This window comes from Rhinoderma darwinii, chromosome 2, assembly GCF_050947455.1.
Source record: "Rhinoderma darwinii isolate aRhiDar2 chromosome 2, aRhiDar2.hap1, whole genome shotgun sequence".
NCBI lineage: Eukaryota > Metazoa > Chordata > Amphibia > Anura > Rhinodermatidae > Rhinoderma > Rhinoderma darwinii.
This window is the reverse complement of record NC_134688.1, coordinates 399017094-399038025: the sequence shown is the minus strand read 5'-3', so window position 1 is coordinate 399038025 and position 20932 is coordinate 399017094. Positions and strand designations below refer to the sequence as shown.

The following is a 20932-nucleotide window of genomic DNA, read 5'->3' as shown; positions in this document are numbered from 1 at the left end:
CCTGTAACCTCAAAATGTATTAAACGGAGCCCCACCACTGTATTCTGACGTTTCTGTACAAATTCTCTAGATTTATTATTATTATTATTATTATTATTTTTGCCAATCTAATTTGCTGTGATTTTGTCGAAATATTATAGCCAGAAAAGATAAAGAAAGAAAAACGATTATCAACTCCTATCCCAGCCTGTGCCTTAGGTGCCCCAGTTCGAAGGTCGGAGTCTCCTGCAACACTGTCCAAGAGGTCACCTTCCCCTGCAACACCTAAGTATGAAAAGCAATACAACTGCCTGTGTTGAGTTGAATCCACAAACTCATCTGTACATTCTCCATTTTTAAGATCTTTTTGCATTCATACCAAATACAATTCCTTAATAAAATAACAATTCTGGAGCATCTATTATTAGAACTTCGCATTCTACCGTTTCTCTTTTTATTTCTCCTGGAAATGTATGAATAAATTGACAGCTGGTCATTACCATTCCCCTTATTAATGGGGTGCCCCTTCACATTCTGACAATGTCCAATCCGTGCAGACCATGTCAGACTGTGTGGAGACACTACCCATTGACCATTGGAATGGTAACACCCAGTTGTCAATTTTATTCATATGTTTCAAGGAGGGATAAAAGAGGAAATTCAAAACACAGATTTCTAATAAAAGATGCTCCAATTGTTATGTTATAGGAAATGCAATTGTTTACTAGAAAAAAAAAAAACATGTCCAGAACCCTAACAGGTCCTCTTTAAATATGTTGCCTGATGCTGATTGTAGGGGAAAATAAATTCTATTTTCTTGAAGGTAATATATAACTTCGGCATTGATCCAACTTTAAAGAGGGGCCAGCCCCCAGACTGCTGTGTGTATATAAGACTTTATGACCATAGCAACCCTAAGTTGCTAAACTTAAAGATGAGATTTCCGGTAGAAGACGTAAATTTCTGATCAAAAGGAAGTTAGTCATTCTCCATAACTCTTTGGTATATTTTCATTTTCAGATCACTTTCAAAATCTTACTCCCAGCCACCAGCTAGAAACAACAAGCAATACCCAGCATCCCCTGTCAAGTTTAAATCTAGTCCAAATCCCAGCCAGGATGCACCAAAAAAGAAGGCTGAGAAACATCAAACAACTCCTAAAACAGAAGAACACCCAGTGGAGTCGAAAAGTGAACCCACTAAACCTGACAAAACGGCTTCCCCTGGAGAGAAGAAAGAAGGAAATGAAAGTCAGTCAAGATATGAACAACTTTCCCTGTAGTAAACATGAATTTATGTTTCAAAGATATTTACTAAATGTTGATAAAACACAAGGTAGCAAATACTTCCCCAAACAGAGGAAAAAACATTCTAAGATAAAGGCCCAGTTCACACTGTTGTTGTTTTACGCTGATTTTGACACAGAAACCACATCGGTATCTGCGGCAAATATAGGCAGAGACAGTCTCCAATTTATTTCAATGGGAGGCGGAGGCGGCGTGGTCCCGTCCCCCCCGGCGGTTTTTAGCAGATTGCGGGCAAAAAGTGGCGCATAAGTCGTGGAAAGAAATTGCAGGCAGGTCAAAATCTGACACAAAACTCCTGAAAGAATTTTGAGGCAGATTTGTATGCCTACAAAAAAACTCTGCGTGACCATGGTCAAAGGGGGAAATCGAATTGGTACATGTAAACCTGTATTTAACTTTGTAGAGCCTTTGTTATCAGTAACATTGCAGTAAAGTCCTCCTATGAATCTTTATTGTTGCCAATGGCAAAATGAGGCACAATCCAGGAAATGTGGAATAGGGGTGGCTTGAAAAGAAAACGGCTAATTTCTTTGTAAATGCACGTAGCTGATAGAACTAGTGTTGAGCAAGATCAGGTTACCATATTTTATCAAAATTTTTTTTTAAAATGAAGCTTCAATTTAGAGACTATTTCAAGGGACGCTATTCTTCCTAAAGGTGTTTTCAGGGACTTTGATACTGATGAATTATCCTTAGGATAGGTCATCAATATCAGATCGGTGGGGCCCGGCACCCCCACGATCAGCTGTGAACACTACGGCCAAGCAGAGGGTAGTGGCTGTGCCTGGTAATGCAGCCATTTGCAGCTCAGTCCAATTTAGCTTCAGAACCAAGCACAGTCACACTATTGAATTTACGGAGCTGTGCCTGGTAAGCAATGAAGAGGCCATAGTGCTCGGTGTGTGTGCTTTATGACCGCTGCGATAAATGGAAGTCAACTGACAGAGAAATGTCAGAAGTCTCAAAAGTGATGAGGTAGAGCCATGGAGTGTCTGGGAGAGCCATACAGAGCCGTATTGTGTATATGATCGATAGGGTGGCTATCCTGCCTCATATAGGCCTCCTGGCAGTACAATAGAGGTGTCATTATCTTGCCGACCCTCTTATGATAATGTACTGACTCTTCTCAACCTAGAACAGTTCATATACCAAAGCCAACAAGAGAGCAACAGAAAGTGTCAGCCTATTGTGCAAATAAATAAAAACAAAAAAAACACCAAAAGTGAAAAAAGTTTAGAATAAAAACCTGATTTATATAATATGTACTTTTCTGATATTGCCTTTAACCCCTTAATGACCAGGCCATTTTGCGCGTTAATGACCAAGGATTATTTTTTGTTTTCTCATGGTCGCATTCCAACAGTCATAACTTTTATTCTTTTCCGTCGACGTAGCCATATAAGGGCTTGTTTTCTGCGGGACAAGTTGTATTTTGCAATTGCACCATTTTTGGATGCATATAATATATCGATTAACTTTTAACAACTTTATTTTAGGAGAGAATTGAAAATAAGCAGCTATTCCAGCATTGATTTTCACGTTCTAAATTTACGTCGTTTACTATGCGGCGTAATTAACATGTTACCTTTATTCTATGGGTCGGCACGATTACAGGGATACCAAATATGTATAGGTTTTGTTTTCCTACGTTTGCACAATAAAAACCCTTTTAGAAAAAAATTCCCTATTTTTTGCATCACATTTTTATTTTTCAGTCAATGTGGGCTTGATTTTTGTAGGCTAAGGTGTAGTTTTTATTAGTACTATTTTGAGGTACTTAGGACTTATAGATTAACTTTAATTTTTTTTTATGGGGGGAATGGGAGAAAAGAGAATTTTTGCAGTTTTTTTTTTAGATGCCGTTCATCCTGCGGTTTAATTGTTAATTTTATTGTTCCAGTCGTTACGATCGTGGGGATACCATATATGTGTATGTGTTATTTGTTTTGACCCTTTTACTAAATACTAAACCCTTTTATTTTGACTGTAATATGTTGTTGTTTTTTTTCTTTTTTTTCTTCCATAAACATTATTTAACTGCTTTACATTTAGTTTTTTTAGTCCCACCAGGGGACTTCACCATGCGATCTGCTGATCGCTTATACAATCCTTTGGTATATTAAAGCATTATTGCCTGTCAGTGTAAAACTGAAAGGCACTCTATTAGGCCATGCCTCCGGCATGGCCTAATAGGCAGTTCCTGAATGCAGATCTGGGGGTCTTTGTTAGGCCCCCAGCTGCCATGGAAACCCAACGGCGCCCCTCGATTTCTTTGCAGGGGCGCCGATGGGGTGACGGAGGGAGCTCCCTCCCCCTGTCAAACACATTAGATGTCACCGTCGCTATTGACAGCGGCATCTAATGGGTTAAACTTCCGGAATCGGAGCGCGCTTCGATTGCGGCAGGAGCCAGGCTGTGTATAACAGCCGTGCTCCTGCCGCTGATCGTGTGGGTACACTGGCAGAGGACGGATATCCGTTCTTCGTCGTTAAGAGGTTAAAGGAACGCTCTGGGCAAAACGTATACATTGTTATATGTAGTGAAGAGTCTGAGAGAGGGAGTTATGACATAAGGATTCACAGAACACCAAAAAAAGAGAATCCCTGTGTCATGCTCCACCTTCTGAGCCTTGCAATATGTTTTTCCTGGAGTGTTCAGGCCCTTTTACATCACCAATAATCGGCCGGTGCAGCGAGCGCCAATCAACGAGACATCGTTGATCGGCGCTCGTTTGCTCCTGTTACACGGAGCTATGGATGGGGACGAGCGGTCGTTACTCTGATCGCTCGTCCCCATACGTCGTTCTGTTGGCAGCACGTCTCCTTGTTTACACAGAGAGATGTGCTGCCGACGACTATAATATTTAACTTTTTTTTAAAACTATACGACCAGCAGATGATCGAGCGTTTGCTCATTTTTCTGCTGATCACTGCCCTGCTTATACAGGGCAATTAGCGGTAACGAGCGTACTGTGAACGATCGTCTGCCTGATCGCCTAGTGTAAAACCCTCTTAAGGCCGGGTTCCCACGTAGCGTAAATGCTGTGGAATTTCCGCATAGAAGGAATGGGGTAAGTATCGACTGTTTTTGTTTTTTCAAGCACTGCTTTCTGCAGCAGAAATTCCATCTGAAAAACCACACCACAATGTGGTGCGATTTTATTTTTTGGATGGGAGGTGCTGCGGGCTTCCAGGCCGTGTACGCTGCGCAGTTTTTATGCAGCGTATCCGACCCGTGGGAACCCAGCCTTATACTAATGGGTTTAATTACTCCTAGCACTATTGTTAATGATCCTTCTTCGTGTTGATGACTGGTCAAAAGTCATCCGGACCCCAAAGAAGCTTCCCTCTATATTTTTGTGAATAGATAGTTGTCGTTTTTTTAAAATTAACATAAAAACAATGGTAAGAAATCTAATCTAGTACCCATTATTACAGAATGGCTGTGTGAACATGTAGCAGGGGGGTGCTTTATATTTTGGATGAGTCTACATTGGCTAGTTGTTTCATTATAATGAGAACTGATTCTGATTCACACTATTACAGAGAATATTCTATTCCTGTTTTAGGTTCCAGCAAGATAACAGCAGGTACAACTGACGCAGATGAGGCAGGAAAAATCCTAGCTGAGAGGAGGCGTCAGGCCCGCCTGCAGAAAGAGCAGGACGAACAGGAGAGACGTGAACGGGAGGAAGTAGAAAGGTATGTCAGTAATCACTTATAAGCTCACTGTATCTTAAAGAGGCTCTGTCACCACATTATAAGTGCCCTATCGCCTACATAAGGAGATCGGCGCTGTAATGTAGGTGACAGCATTTTTATTTATTTAAAAAAACGATCTATTTTAAACCACTTTATGAGCGATTTTTAGCTTTATGCTAATGAGTTTCTTTATGCCCAAGCTGACCAATCATCGTCATGCACTTCTCTCCATTCATTTACACTGCACTAGCGATATAGATATATCGTTATGTGCAGCTACATACACAAACACTAACATTACTGTAGTATCCTGATAATGAATATACATCACTACCAGCCTGGACGTGATGTTTATTCAGAATCCTGACACTTCTGAATCTATTCTGTGAGATTCCAGCAAGGCAAGTGTAATCTCGCGAGATTACGATGTAACCTGTCATTTCAAACAAGATTACGCTTGCCTTGCTGGAATCTCACAGAAAAGATTCAGAAGTGTCAGGATTCTGAATAAACATCACGTCCTGGCTGGAGGTAATGTATATTCATTGTCAGGACACTGCAGTAATGTTAGTGTTTGTGTATGTAGCTGCACATAACTATATCGCTAGTGCAGTGTAAATGAATGGAGAGAAGTGTATGACGCTGATTGGTCACTGATTGGTCAGCGTCATACACTCCTCTGTACAACGCCCACTTGGTCTAAAGTAAAACACGCCTACTTGGGCATTAAGAAACTCATTAGCATAAAGCTAAAAATCGCTCAAAGTGGTTTAAAATAGATAGTTTTTCTAAATAAAAAGCATTACGGTCACCTACATTATAGCGCCCATCTCATTATATAGGAGATAGGGCACTTATAATGTGGTGACAGAGCCTCTTTAAGAGAGTAGACTAAACTATAAAGGAGGATGGTTTAAGATGACCGGGCCATGTCTGATCATATAAATGGTCTTCGATCAGAGCATATGCTTTTAGCTTTTGGAAAGCTGTCTAATAATGCAATTTCTTTCAGACACTGCCACCATTATGACACACTGTGACTGCACCATATTTAAGAACACCATCTCAGACATTCCTTCTCGCTATGCTCTTCTTGCATATTTCCATTCTTGATATTCGGGCTCATGCAGACGGGCGTGTATCCCGTCCGTGTGACTGCTGTTAAAACAACGGCCGTCACACGGACTCATGTATTTCAATGGGGCCGTTCACACAAGCGTGTGAAGGGTCCTTGGAAAAATAGGACATGTCCTATTTTACTGCGTGTCACGCATCCCTCTATAGACTCTAGTCTATGGGGGATCCGTGACAATGGGTAGCCTTAAAATCACATACTCCTTTCCTTCAACATTTTTTTTTTATTTTTTGTGCGCAGCATCGATCGCATACTGGGTCCTGTCCCTTCCTTTTTGTCTTTTTTTTTTTTTGGAAGATATATGGTACATTTCTAGACCGATCACAGGATCTAAAGTAAAAACATTCCCCTGCCCTGTCTCTCCTTCACCTCTGCACTGTGGCTCTGAGGTCCTACAAGAAGCCTTTGTGGTGACACTGGTCAGGGCCTACTTACCCATCCTCTAGAAGTTTACCTCTCTGCCAGGGGCGTAACTAGGAAAGACTGGGCCCCATAGCAAACTTTTGACTGGGGCCCCCCTCCGCTGGGTATCCCACAACCCCCCCTGTAGATGGTGCCTCCCTATAGATGGTGCCATACACAGCCCCCCTGTAGATGGTGCCATACACAGCCCCCCTGTAGATGGCGCCATACACAGCCCCCCCCCCTGTAGATGGCGCCATACACGGCCCCCCCCTGTAGATGGTGCCATACACGGCCCCCCCTGTAGATGGCGCCATATAGCCCCCCCCAAAAAAAAACGGGCTATAGTTTGTCCTACAAAAGAGATGTATCCCCTATCCACAGGATAGGGGATACATGTGTGATCGCCGGCAGTGATAAGGAGAACGTGGGACCAAGAGTCCCCCGAAGTTCTCCATGACAAACCTCGGACTTCCGGCGTCTGCGCAGTTCAATAAAAATTAAAGGAGCGCTGGTCACGCATGCGCACAAGCGCGACCGGTGCGCAAGTCATTTCTGTGAAGCTGCAGACAGACCCCGGAAGTCCGAGGTTTGTCATGGAGAACTTCGGGGGACTCTCGGTCCCCCGTTCTCCTTATCGCTGGGCGTCCCATCGATCACACGTATCCCCTATCCTGTGGATAGGGGATGCATGTCTTTTGTAGGAATAACCCCTTCAGTGGCGTCGCGCTGTAGCAGCCATAGCAGCTGCTAGCGGAGCCTCCGGCCATGGGGGGGCTGTGCCGGCGAGTGGCACGAGCCCCCTCATGGTGCGGGCCCCGTAGCAGCCGCTACGGCTGCTATAGCGGTAGTTATGCCACTGCTCTCTGCTGTCTGTTCAACAACGGATTCACAGATTCAGTGACCTCTTGAAAGGTGAAACCTAAAAGCATCACTGAAATACTCCTCCATATGATAGTTTGCGTGGTTCTATTAGATGGAATACTTTGTAAAATTCATGCCTGATTATTGCTCATATCTCATGCGCACAAATCACTTAAATTAAGGGTTTATTCCTATTTTATTTTTTTCTTCTCCTCACCTTTTTTACTTCTTACCCACTATGCCAGCCCAATGACCCTGCTTCTTCCTGGAGAATAAAGATCTCTCGCCTATTGCTTTCGGTACCCCCTACAGCCTCCTGTAGTCCATTTTCTTAATGGGAGCTAATACTAGGCTTCATTCCTACAATACCATGCGATTGTCTCTTCGTAAATACCGCTGTTGCCACCTCCTTCTTCTCCTCTGTGTTTTGCACTGCTTCTTCTTGTTTTAATGTTATATATAACTTGTTCTAAACAAAAATTCTAGAATGAAATACTTGCTGATTGATGCTCGTGGATTTAGTCTCAAATTTAATACTTCTGTACAGGCAAAAAATGGAGGAGGATAAAAGAAAAGCTGAAGAAGAGAGGCGCCGCTTAGAAGAGGAAGCACGACTTCTGGCTGAAAGAAAAAAACAAGAGGAGGAGGAAGCCAGAATAAAATCTGAGGAAGACGCTAAGACACGAGCAGAGGAGGAACGTCTGCAGAAGGAAGCACAAGAAAAGCAATTGCAGGCCTACTTGGAAAAACAGGTTAATGAGATTTGTACTTCTAGGACTTGTAGCTTGAAAAACTGCCACATCAGCGGGAAGATAACCATGAAGGCGCGCAAGACGCCCACACATAAACACCCAAATAAAGCCTAGGTTTTATATAAGGGTACAAGTTGTGAGGGTGCCACTCATGGCCACATTGGGATACCAAATACAAGTTCCATTCCATAGTTGTTTGCCTATATTAAACAGAATTATTGATAATTACTGTAAAATATTCTATCCTTAAATGTACATGGAGTAAAAAAAAAAGCCCACATTTCTTTATAGAGCTTTCCCAATTACATTTCAAAACATGTTGTAACATCATGGGTAAAAGGTTTTCTAATTTGGCTGTCCCTTTCCATCATCTTTTTTTTTTTTTTTTATACCATTCGATGTTAATATGGATATGACAAAGCTGTTGTTATAATCCTTTAGTTGTACTTTTAAATTCAATTGCGTGCCATATTATGGATTTTGCAGAAGGAAGAGACTGAACTAAAAGCACGAGAAGCAGCAGAAGCCTTGAGAATAGAGAGGGAGCAGATCATTCAGCAGATTGAACAGGAACGTCTGGAGAGAAAAAAGGTATATTTAAAGTATTATTATGAATAAAGTTACCATGCGGCATATTTGAAATATCTGTGTGTATGTGACATTCCTGTGTCTTACACTTGAAATTAATGTCCACCATGTTGTTCTTAGGTCAAACATTTCTTAATATATCTGTATAGCAGTTGGGGCTCAGTGTTTCTGATACTGATCCTCTGCATAGACCTAGATTTAAATGATTACCTTCTGCCACCAACTAGGAGATGGTTGCATGTGTTACTGTGTACGTCGTATGCGGTGAGCTCCTAAGCTCCCTCTAGTGGTGGCAGAATTTTATCTTTTAACTGTATATATATATATATATATATATATATGCAGGGGATTTGGAGATCAAAATAGAACTCCAACTGCTATAAAGTTATACATTTTTTTTTCTTATACGCTTTACCCAATATTATTTTTCTTTAATTCATATTATAATGATATACTGTTTCTAAATGTTTGTCTCCAGAGGATTGATGAAATCATGAAAAGGACAAGGAAGAGTGAGGTAATAGAACCTAAGGTATGTTTCTCTGTTCATTTATCTGGAAAAAATGCAGTATAATAACATCTTGTACTTAACACTGTAATGCTCTGCTCATTCTAAACATATTTTCCATTAAATGAGGTTATAATATACTCTTACTGTTCTTTGAAATTAGCAGCATTTGTAAAATAGCATGTGATCTGAGGAAGAGTAAGTGCAGGTTTGAGAGGGAACACAGGCAGCTGGCTGAGGGTACCGGGTAGAAAGCAGGGGCCAGAGAAGAAGGGGTGCAATAACAAGAATATAGTATAGGGCTTTGTCACATTTATAAGTGGCCTATCTTGTTCATGATGTGATCGGCGCTGTAATGTAGATTACAGCAGTGTTTTTTATTTAGAAAAACTATCATTTTTGACAGTTATTACCTATATTAGCTTTATGCTAATGAGTTTCTCAATGGACAACTGGGCGTGTTTTACTTTTTGGCCAATCAGTGACCAATCAGCGTCATACACTTCTCTCCATTCATTTATACAGCACATAGCGTTATCGCTATATCGCTATGCGCAGCCACATAAACACACTATAACATTACTGCAGTGTCCAAACAATGAATATACATTACCTCCAGCCAGGACGTGATGTGTATTCAGAATCCTGACCACTTCTCTGCGATGCACAGCGAGATCTCGCTGTAAATGATAGCTTACAGTGTAATCTCGCGAGACTACGCCTGCTATGCTGTAAATCACAGAGAAGTGGTCAGGATTCTGAATACACATCCCGTCCTGGCTGGAGGTAATGTATATTCATTGTCCGGGCACTGCAGTAATGTTAGTGTTTGTGTATGTGACTGCACATAGCGATATAGCTATATCGCTATCTGCAGTGTAAATGAATGGGGAGAAGTGTATGACGCTGATTTGGTCAGCGTCATACACTCCTCTCCGCAACGCCCACTTGGTCAAAAAGTAAAACACGCCCAGTTGTCCATTGAGGAACTCATTAGCATAAAGCTAATATAGGTCATAACTCTTTGTAGGACAATCCAATATGAAATTCTGTCTAGGAGAGTGAATATTTAGGTATTTGGAAGCCCATGTAAACCCTATAGAGTCTCTCGCTCAATGCCATAGTTTCCAGAATGCCAGCAAATATTCAAATGAGAATTTTGAAGGCTGAAGTGGAGAAGGATTCCATGTGAACAGCAGTTGAACATGAGTCAGGCGGTTCTAAGATTATCTTAATTATTTATTCACAGAAGGAAGAGCCAAAAACAGACATTCAGATGTCTTTAAAAGGTGATAATCTAGAAAAGGATGATGAAAAAGGTAAGATAACATGATAATTCACCCTCCGAGTTGAATGTGTTAGGCTTTGCTCACACTAGAGTTCAGAGCCATCGCTATTCTTGCCGTCAAATCTATAAGAGCCCCCAACGGACCCCATTAAAGGTCAGTTGGGTCCGTCAGTGGCAGTTTTAGATCAATCAGTGTCCTGTCGTTCTAGGACACTAGTGTGATTAGAATCTTAAACTTATTCTGGTGGAGAAATATATATGTAGAATAGTAACTACTGTGTAGCCATAGACTTCAAGGGAATCTGTCACCCAGATAGGTTTCCTATATTCAAGTGTCTATACGGTAGGACAGGGAAGCAAATGGACAGGACTGGATTCTTTTTGTTTTTGTGTTTTTTAATATAATAATTCTATTATAACAAAAATGTGAGAGTAATGTGAGACAGTCTTCCACCACTGCACAACATGCCAAATAGCAAGTTAGTGCACAGTAGTAAGAGCAATATTGAAATACATTTTAGATTCTTCGTATATGAAGGGGAGGGGGGGCTATAAGAATCATCCGTAATCAGAATTGTAGTAAATGAACATGTCATATTTTTTCACTTCTTTTATATCCTGTTTTTCTGATAACTGTCTAATGATTTCCTAGGTCAACTCAATGGGTTTTTAGCACATGTGGAAAATAAAGCACCAGCTATTACAATCATTGAATCAAAGCCTCGAGAACTGTTCCCAAGTGGCCTGAAGACAAATTTGGGCACCATCCATCTTGATGTGCTTGAAGGGAAATGTAACAGCTTGGATGATTCCACTGATGAAGTTCAGTCAATGGATGTGAGGTAACCAACCTACGTGACTTTCTTTCCACTGTGTAATAGCAACGCAAAAGACAACCACTGGGTTCACACGGCACAGATTTTGTTTCAGATTTTCAACGTGGATTTCCGCAACAAATCTGCGACGTGTCAACTCAGCCTTAAAGAGTAACTGCCGTTTTAGCAAACTTTTGACCTTTTAGAAGTTTTGATCAATGGGGGTCCCGGTGCCAAGACCCCTATTGATCGCCAAAACGAATGGGTTGAAGCACTCACCCAAGCTCTTTGTCTGCGATCGGCAATCCTAATATGCCTGAAGACGGGCTCACAAAGTCTGAGTGCATCTTAGGCTTTTTGGTATATTCTTTTTTTAAGTCCCACTAGGGGACTTGACTATGCAACTTATGTAGTGCAGTGTATTACGCCCGTCAGTGTAAAACTGACAGGCATCCTATTAGACACTGGCAGGGCCTAACAGAAGTACAAAGATGGTCGAACTGGGAGCCTTCATTAAGTCCCTATTAGGCGAACGCGTCGCAGGTGTGCCAATGAGGGTAACCGAGAGAGACCTCCTCTTCCTGTGTAAAACATTTAAGTGGCGCAGTCGCTATTGACCGTGACATCAGAGGGGTTAAAAAAAACGGGATCGAAGGTTCCTCTGATCACTGTTGTTGGAACAGGAGCACGGAAATCATTAAACAGCTGAGCACCTGCTATACTTGTGCCAGGCTTCTGCCGTAGCACTGTAGAAAATGTGTATACAGGAGAATAAAGCCCCTTAGACTGCATGCACACTTCCGTCGGCCCTTGTACGGCTGCTAATGATGGTTCCGTGAAACACGGACCGCACACGGATGGCTTACGTGTGCAGTCCGTTGGTTCACGGACCAAATCAATCAAAAGGCCAAGACTGTTCCGTCAAAAACAGAACAGGAGTAGGACCTGTCCAATTTTTGACGGAACGGCCGCACGGTTCCGTTAAAACAGCGGGAGTGTGCATGGCCCCATTGAAATGAATGTGCCAGAGTGCCATCAGTTAAAACAAAGGATAGCGCCCTTATGAAAAAAAAATCTGAAGTGGGCATGAGGCAAAATGGGGCATATTTTGCTGCGTTTTTCGCAATGTTAGGATTTAGACATCTCCTCTGAAAAACGCAGAAATTCTGGCCACTTTTCGCAGCATGAATTGAGATGCTGCGGTCTGAAAAATACGCACCGCAGGTCAATTTCTGCTCTGAATTTTTACGCAGCGTGTGGATGAGATTTGTTAAATCTCATCCACTATGCTGCTACTGTATTCTGCAGCATTTTTTACGGCCGAAATTCCGGCCGGAGAAAACGGGGCAATTCCGCAGCGTGTGGACGAGCCCATAGGGGTTAGAGAAGGTTTTGATTATCTGCTTCTAAAAAGATTGTCTATTGTTACAATAGGAATGCACAATTCGGCTGGGTGGTTTTATTATGACTTTGGCCCAATCTGAGGTTCTGATTTGTTTCCATCATCATCTGAACTCCCAACTTCAGATACAAATTTTTACATTATATGTCCTAATACTTTTGAACAATTATATTTTTGATGTTACTATTAAAGTATAAAAGAATCTTCTATTTGTGTCCATAGTCCCGTATCTAAAGAAGAACTTATATCCATCCCAGAATTTTCACCATTGAATGACCACAATCCTGGCGTGTCATTGGATCAAAATGGGACTCGTAATTCCAGAGCTTTAGAGGATCTGCTGGATTTCACTGGCCAAGCCACATATTCCAAGATAGCCAGTGAAGGGATACACATCGATGACTGTAATAGAAACCTTATTGATGGATTTATCAGTCCAAGTCAAGAACCTAAACTGAACACGATCTGCTGATTTTGGTAATGCCTTTTTTTTGCCGTTTTTTTTTCTATGCATTACAGCTGAAAAATATTAGTTCCATTAATGGGTTACATAACAAAAAGCCACGTAGAACAAATATATGAACAAAGCATTTGTCCTTTAATTAAAAGGGAACCTGTCACCATTTCACTTATTGAACTCTACTCACCCCCCTTGCTGGCCGCTGCTGTCAAAGGTTCATTGCCGTTATCCCCTCTCCTAAACTCCTACTCAGACCGTAAATAACGGTATGCAAACATTTGCGCCTTTTATGGTAACAGTCAGTCTCGTCCATTCCTCTTATGCCTGCCCACCGCCGAAAACTGGCCCACCCTGAATGCCAAAATCTCGTCTGAGATAGCGTGCATGCGCCCGTCATGTGTGGTCCGATACCCTTCCCTGCTTCATCCAGGCCTCACATCTAGTTACTGCGCATGCGCCGCTATGGTGTCCCGCTGTGTGTACACATCCACAACCAGACATGACATCAATGCGCAAGCGCAGGATTTTTGTGTGCTTTGGGGAGGCGAGGAGCTGTCCATCAAAAGTAAGGAGGCGGGGTTAACTCGAAATAGGCTTGAGGAATGAAGATCTGACTCTTCTCAAATGAACAGAGCAGCTGTATCTTGCGCTGAGACCTGAATCTGCCAGGTCAGCGGGACTGAGTGGTTCAATGTCAGTGGGTCCTGCGTGTCTCTAACACGCAGGATCAAGCTGTTACCGATCACATCTAAGTTCATAACTTAGATGTGATAGATAACCGCTTGATCCTGCATGTCCGAGACACGCAGGACCCACTGACATTGAACCAGTCAGTCCCGCTGACCTGGCGGATTCAGGTCTCAGCGCAACCAAGATACAGAGCAGCTGTATCTCAAAAAGTAAAAATAATTTTTAATAAAAAGTATTTTGAAAGTTGCACCAAACACACGAATATATATGAACTTTTTTTATATATGTCTATTTCAAAGGTTTACATAGCCTTTTAGAGCCTCACTACCCTTTTTTAGGCTCTATTCACATCTGATCCATAACAGATCTGTACAATGGATCCCAACAGCGCCCAGTGGACCCCTTTGACTCATTGGGTCTGTCGGGGTTCCGTTGTAGAGTGCTGCATGCAGCGTTCTACTTCATGTCCAATCCGAATGGAGCCTCCCACACTAATACGAACAGAGCTTACGGCTGGGTTCACACATTGCACGTTTGCTGCAGATTTTGCCTGCATTTTGTAAGCCAAAACCAGAATTGGAGCCAGGAGGGCAGATCGATAAGGTCTAAAGAAATTATATATTCTATTTAGGTTCTGTTCCTGGTTTTGGCTTTAAAAATACATACAAAATCTGCAGCAAATATGCACTGTGGGAACCCAGCCTTAGAGCTCTTATTCTACACCACATACAGTACACATGCAAAATTTGCTCAGGGCAGAAAGCAATTTGTCTCCACACACACATATAGGAACTTTCTTTTTTAGTATAAATAAATACATCAAATTGTAGTTTTAGTGCTCTAAATGTTTATTTTCTTCTTCAGATGCTGCAGAGTAACTTGGCAAGAAATGCGCTTTGGGACAATGAATACTGCTTGCAGTTCAACATCAAAAGTCAAATACTGGATTTTATTATAAGAGCTGAATATATCCTGCAATTCCTCATCTATACAGTTTCAAAAAAAGTTCTGTAATGGCAAAAAAGCTCCAGCCGCTGCATAGTTTGTGTGTTCAGTTACTTCTCTGGGGTAATGCAGCTCTTGGCATCAGAATGGGTTACTTGCTGTAAGCTTAATTTGCTGCTGTTTTTTGTCAGTCTGTACTTTTTGCAGTTTTATTACAGGAAGTGTCTTCTTTTTTTTTATTTTTTATTTTATGCTGCTTCACAAAAACAAATGTGACACAAGTGAACACTGAAGAAAATAAGTGTCGCTTTTTGCTTTCTAAATAGAATACGGTGAACATCTTCCTACAGAACTATGTAAAAATAATAGTTTCTAGATGTATGCAACAGTTCAATAATTAAACAGCATGATCTAGTGTATGTCAGTTGCCCAACTGGGGTATTGGAAGCCTAAGAGAGCACCAGATTTCGTGCTCTCTTTGCTAGATATGCTTAGCATCAAGTATGACCCATCTCTTTCTGAAACAGAGCTTTGAGATTTCAACTGAAAAAATATTGACCACCAAGTCCATAAATTTTGCTTGTCATTGACATCAACCCAACGTGAAACATTCCTCCCTTTCTATCAAGGTGAGTCCAGGTGTTCTATGTGGAATACACGGCCTTAGTCTCATAGTTAACAAATTGACAGTACTTCACATGCGGAGAAATGTATATGGTAATTGGATCATATATACATAATAAAACTACCACAACTTATTAATTATTTATAAATCAAGTGATAGTCTATAATCCAAAAATAATTGCAACTTTTTTTTTTTTTATTATTTCAGGCTACAGATTTTTTTTTTCTATTGAATTATTTTTGCTTTTGTCTTTTTGTTATTGTATATAGTAGAATTCCCTATTTAATATGCAAATATACATGAGCTACGTGATCTTGTATTGACACAGTGAGATTTACATTTGAGTTAGGTTTTTTTTTTTTGGTTTTTTCAAACGCTAAAGAGCATTTTTGTCCTGTACCCCGAACTTAATGTAACCGCCAATGAAGTTGCTGAATGCTTCTGGAATATAACTATTAATTGGTTGTACATGTGGATGTGAGAAATAACGCTGCACAGTTGCACTGGTCGAGCACTACTGTAATGAACTACATAAGAACTGGTCTACTGAGCAGCACATTACAGGTACTAAAGTTACTGCCAGGATTTATGTATAAAACTAATAATGAGAATGTAATCTGTATAAAGATGAAGTGCCATACATTGTAAATGTAACCCGTTTCTGTATTTAGACTACTTCATTGTCATTAAGCTGTACATATTATGTTACGATTTGTTTTAAAAAGCCACAGTACATGATAAAAAGGTGAAAGCAAATTCCTCGAAATGTTTTTGGATAAGTGGGATGTGTGTTGAAACTAAAGCAAAGCAAACAGTAATACATATAGCTTTTGAGTAGCCATAGAGAATCCCCTATGGAGACATGGCTGAGGCGCTCGTGAGATCATTTCCTTCCTCTGAAATGGCAGCCTCCATTGTGTATGGGCAAAAGATACTTTAATTTCCATGGTAAATAAGCAATAAAGAAGAAAACAATGTACAATGATGGATTTGATCTTTTCCTAAAAGAAATGGGTATCGACTAAAAATAAGAATGATAGAATGAAAGCTTTAGTACTACAGGGCACATATTAATTCTTAGCACATGTACAGAGTATTGTGTGTCTCAATATGGCAACACACGTTGTCCCGTTATATCCACGCTGTTGGTATCGATCATGCTGAATGTGCAATAAAGCTTAAGCATGTTTCTGTGACTTGCCATCAAAAATAAACACATGATGGTCATATGTGCTATATTGTACTTTTAAAAATGTCCATTGAGATGTGATATTTTATTACAAATTGTAGAATCATAATTGGCATGACATGTATAGCATGTATAGATCAAAGTGAAATACATTTTTGTTTTAAAACCAGCATGTTGGCAGTGTATTTTTTTTAAGAAAAATTATATTTTTATTTTTTTTGCATAAAACATATTTGTTATGAGAACTTTAAAGACGCAGTGTCATGAAAATAGTGAGTGTAAAGATTACAGCAAATCCCATAACCAGAGAAACCCGTGTGCCTGGAAACACTAAAATAATTGCAAAAAAGTTTACGCTGTCTAAATCTTAGACTGTATGAGAAAATCTGCCCCTATAGGGCTAAAAGTATGTGGACACCTGACCACACCTATATGAGCTCGCTAGACATCCCATTCCAAAACCATGAGCAGTGTTGGAAGGCTTTCTACAAGTTTTTGGGGTGTGAGTGAATTCAGCCAAGAACATTTGTGAGCTCATGCGCTGATGTTGGACAAGTAGGTCTGGCTCGTAAGTGGTGTTCCAATTCATTCCAAAGGTGTTCGATGCGGTTGAGGTCTGTGCAGGCTGAGTTCTCCCACACCAAACTTGTCAAACCATGGCCATCGCTTGGAGCACAGAGCCACAGGCTTCGTTCACATCTGTGTTTGGCTTCCTTTCATGGGTTCTGTCAGACGTTTCCGTCAGGGGAACTCATGAACGAAAACCTTAGCTTCAGTTTACATTACCATTGATTTGATTGGTAATGCTTCCGTTGCAAATGGTTTCCGTTGTTTTGGCGGAAACAATAGCGTAGTCTACTGCATTATTATTTCCACCAAAACCAGAAAACTTACGGAAAGGAGACAAATGGAAACCATTGGACAAGTAGGTCTGGCACATATGTGAATGTAGCATTAACATTAACCTTCACTTGAAATAAGGGACCTAGCCCAAAGCCTGAAACACCGCTCCAGCCTATTATCCCTTCTTTACCAATTTTTTATTTTGCAAAAGTGTTAAAAAAAAATGAATGGAAAAAAACATATGGTATCTCTGTGACCGTAACAAGCCATATAATAAAGTCAACAAGTTATTTAAACCGCAAAAACGCTGAAAAAAATTGAGTTGTGTGTTTTTTTTGTCTATCCCTCCAAAAAAACGTACAGGAAAAGAAATGCATGGTCTGTAAACCTTGCAAGGAGGTATTTAACTTTCCTGGTAAGATAGTGACCATGTAATTAATGGCGAGATACCGGTATTACACTGGCAGTCTGCAGAGTGTTGTCACACTGCAGACCCTACAGTGACAATAGAGTGGTCAGACACCAGTTCTACACAACTCTCTGCAGAGTATTATCACTGTGCAGACTATACAAGATAATACAGCACTAATCGGACAGTCCGAGGCAGAATACATAATTAAAAAGTTTGTTGCTTCTCCTGACATGTCTGTTTTAGTAAATATTTATTCCCCATTAACAATCCTGAAGCATCTTTTCATAGAATTCTGCATTGTGTTATTCCTGTTATTTGTCTTGGAAGTATTTTAATAAATTGACAACTGGGTGTTACCGTACCTTCTTATCAAAGTCTGTGTCCCCACACACTCTGACAGTAAGCAATTATCGCTAACCACATCACACTGTGTAGGGACACATCCTATTGACAATGGGAATGGTAACACCAAGTTGTCAATCAGGCCTCGGCAACACGGGCACTTTTTGTAGCACTACTGATTGATTTTAACTGTCCATTGACAGCTGCAATCCACGAGACCGCTTGTGCTCTATAGTTAAAATCAATTAATTGTGTCACAAAATGTCTCCATGTAGGTCATGTCTTATTCGTATATTTCCAGAAGGAATAACAAAAATGTCACAACACAGAGTTCTAAGTAAAGATGCTCCAGATTTGTTATCTCATGGGTAATACAAAGAATTTAACATAACAGTCAGGAGGGGACAGCGCCTCTATAAATAGTGACTCACAGGTGACATCTTCTCAGATTCTAGACGTTGTTCTTCCGTTTCTCCTCCATCCAGCCCAGACTGTTTTAATGACTTCTCCTGACGATTGCAGAGTTTGCTACTGAGACGTCTTTGGCTTCTCGCTTCTACAGCCTTCCTTAGCCTCTGTAGTAACACACAGAAATTCAGATCCCAGACTAGATGCCTAAATAAGTTATATAAAATAAAAGTGCACCACACTGTAAAAGTGTCATCTTTTGTACCCCATTTAGGTCGCAAACAGTAATAGTACTCCTTTTAGTGCCTTTCTTTGTGCTCCCACACAGCAAAAATGACACTCTTGTGCACCCATATAGTAATTGTTACTTTGTTGGGGACACCACGGTAAACAATGTCCCTTTGTGTCCTCTAGAGAGTAATCATGCACACTTGACAGTAAGGCTATGTTCACACGGGGTATTTTACAGGAGGAATATCTGCCTCAAAATTCAGTTTGGAAGTTTGAGGCAGATATTCCTCTCCCTGCACGCCGATTTTCGCTGAGTTTTTCGCCCGCGGCCATTGAGCGCCGCGGGCATAAAACCGCAAAATACGCTTTCTCTGCCTCCCATTGAAGTCAATGGGAGGTCAGAGGCGGAAGCGCCCGAAGATAGGGCATGTCGCTTCTTTTTCCCGCGAGGCAGTTTTACTGCTCGCGGGAAAAAGACGCCGACACCTCCCATTGAAATCAATGGGAGGCATTTTCGGGCCGTTTTTGCCGAGTTTTGCGACGCGGTTTCCGTGTGAACATAGCCTAATAATTCCCCCTTCCTGCCCCAACTCGGTAATAATGCTACCGAAAATGTATAATGCCCCCTTTGTGCTGCCTAGAATGTAATTCCCCTAAAAAGTAATAATATCCTCTAAGTGGCTCCCTAAAAGGGAACAATGGCCCTAAAAAGTAGTAATGTCATCTGTGGTGCCCTACAATGTATTAATGCCCCCCCCATAAACATATTTACCATAGTAACACTGATAAATAATAGTGCCCGCTTTGTTCACCAGGAGAAAAAAAACTAGAATTGCCTTTTTTTTTTTTTTTTTTTTTATCACCTTGCTTTACAAAGAAGGAACAAAAGTGTTCAAAAAGTTGCATGTATAGCAAAATGGTACCAATAAAAACTACGTGTCCCCCGAAAAACTAGCCCTCAAACAGATCTTAGAAAATGGCGACACAAAAAAGCAAGTAATTTTAACAAAAAATAATTTTGTAAAACCTAAGCATACTATATGAATGTAGTATTGCTATAATCGTACTGACCTGCAGAATAAAGTTAACGTAGTTTACACCATATTTTAAAAAATATATATATACATATATATGTGTGCAGGTATTCCTGTTTCTTGATCAGCTCTCCTCTTAAAAAACTGAATAAAAAGTGATTAGGATAGTAACCATAAAAACTACAGATTGTCCCACAAAAAGAAAAAAAGCAGCCCTCACACCTCCTTTTTAACGCAAAAAAAAAAAAAGCTATGGCTCTCGTAAGGCAGGGACTAAAAACATCCCAATGTGCATGCCAAAGGAGAACATTCCTTCTGTTTCAAGATGTGGTTATCATATATATATATATATATATATATATATATATATATATATATATGTGTACACACATACAGTGAGGGAAATAAGTATTTGATCCCTTGCTGATTTTGTAAGTTTGCCCACTGTCAAAGACATGAACAGTCTAGAATTTTTAGGCTAGGTTAATTTTACCAGTCAGAGATAGATTATATAAAAAAAAACAACAGAAAATCACATAGTCAAAATTATATATATTTATTTGCATTGTGCACAGAGAAATAAGTATTTGATCCCCTACCAACCATTAAGAGTTCAGCCTCCTCCAGACCAGTTACACGCTCCAAATCAACTTGGTGCCTGCATTAAAGACAGCTGTCTTACATGGTCACCTGTATAAAATACTCCTGTCCACAGACTCAATTAATCAGTCTGACTCTAACCTCTACAACATGGGCAAGACCAAAGAGCTTTCTAAGGATGTCAGGGACAAGATCATAGACCTGCACAAGGCTGGAATGGGCTACAAAACCATAAGTAAGACGCTGGGTGAGAAGGAGACAACTGTTGGTGCAATAGTAAGAAAATGGAAGACATACAAAATGACTGTCAATCGACATCGATCTGGGGCTCCATGCAAAAATCTCACCTCGTGGGGTATCCTTGATCCTGAGGAAGGTGAGAGCTCAGCCGAAAACTACACGGGGGGAACTT

At 40.7% G+C, this 20932-nt stretch overlaps 1 protein-coding gene across 6 annotated transcripts in view; it reads left to right on the top strand.

Annotated features, from left to right (window-relative positions):
* Nucleotides 1-16819, top strand: part of MAP7D2 (MAP7 domain containing 2) — a 109582-nt gene extending 92763 nt beyond the window's left edge. For all 6 annotated transcript variants that reach the window (XM_075854033.1, XM_075854032.1, XM_075854036.1 and 3 more), the window contains 10 exons: nt 141-268; nt 1000-1229; nt 4855-4987; nt 7936-8140; nt 8627-8731; nt 9207-9260; nt 10486-10555; nt 11177-11366; nt 12964-13218; nt 14756-16819. In XM_075854033.1, coding sequence (XP_075710148.1) covers nt 141-268; nt 1000-1229; nt 4855-4987; nt 7936-8140; nt 8627-8731; nt 9207-9260; nt 10486-10555; nt 11177-11366; nt 12964-13213 — 1365 coding nt within the window. In that variant the 3' untranslated portion in view covers nt 13214-13218; nt 14756-16819. The remainder of the gene's footprint in view (nt 1-140; nt 269-999; nt 1230-4854; nt 4988-7935; nt 8141-8626; nt 8732-9206; nt 9261-10485; nt 10556-11176; nt 11367-12963; nt 13219-14755) is intronic.
* Nucleotides 16820-20932: the final 4113 nt, after the last annotated feature.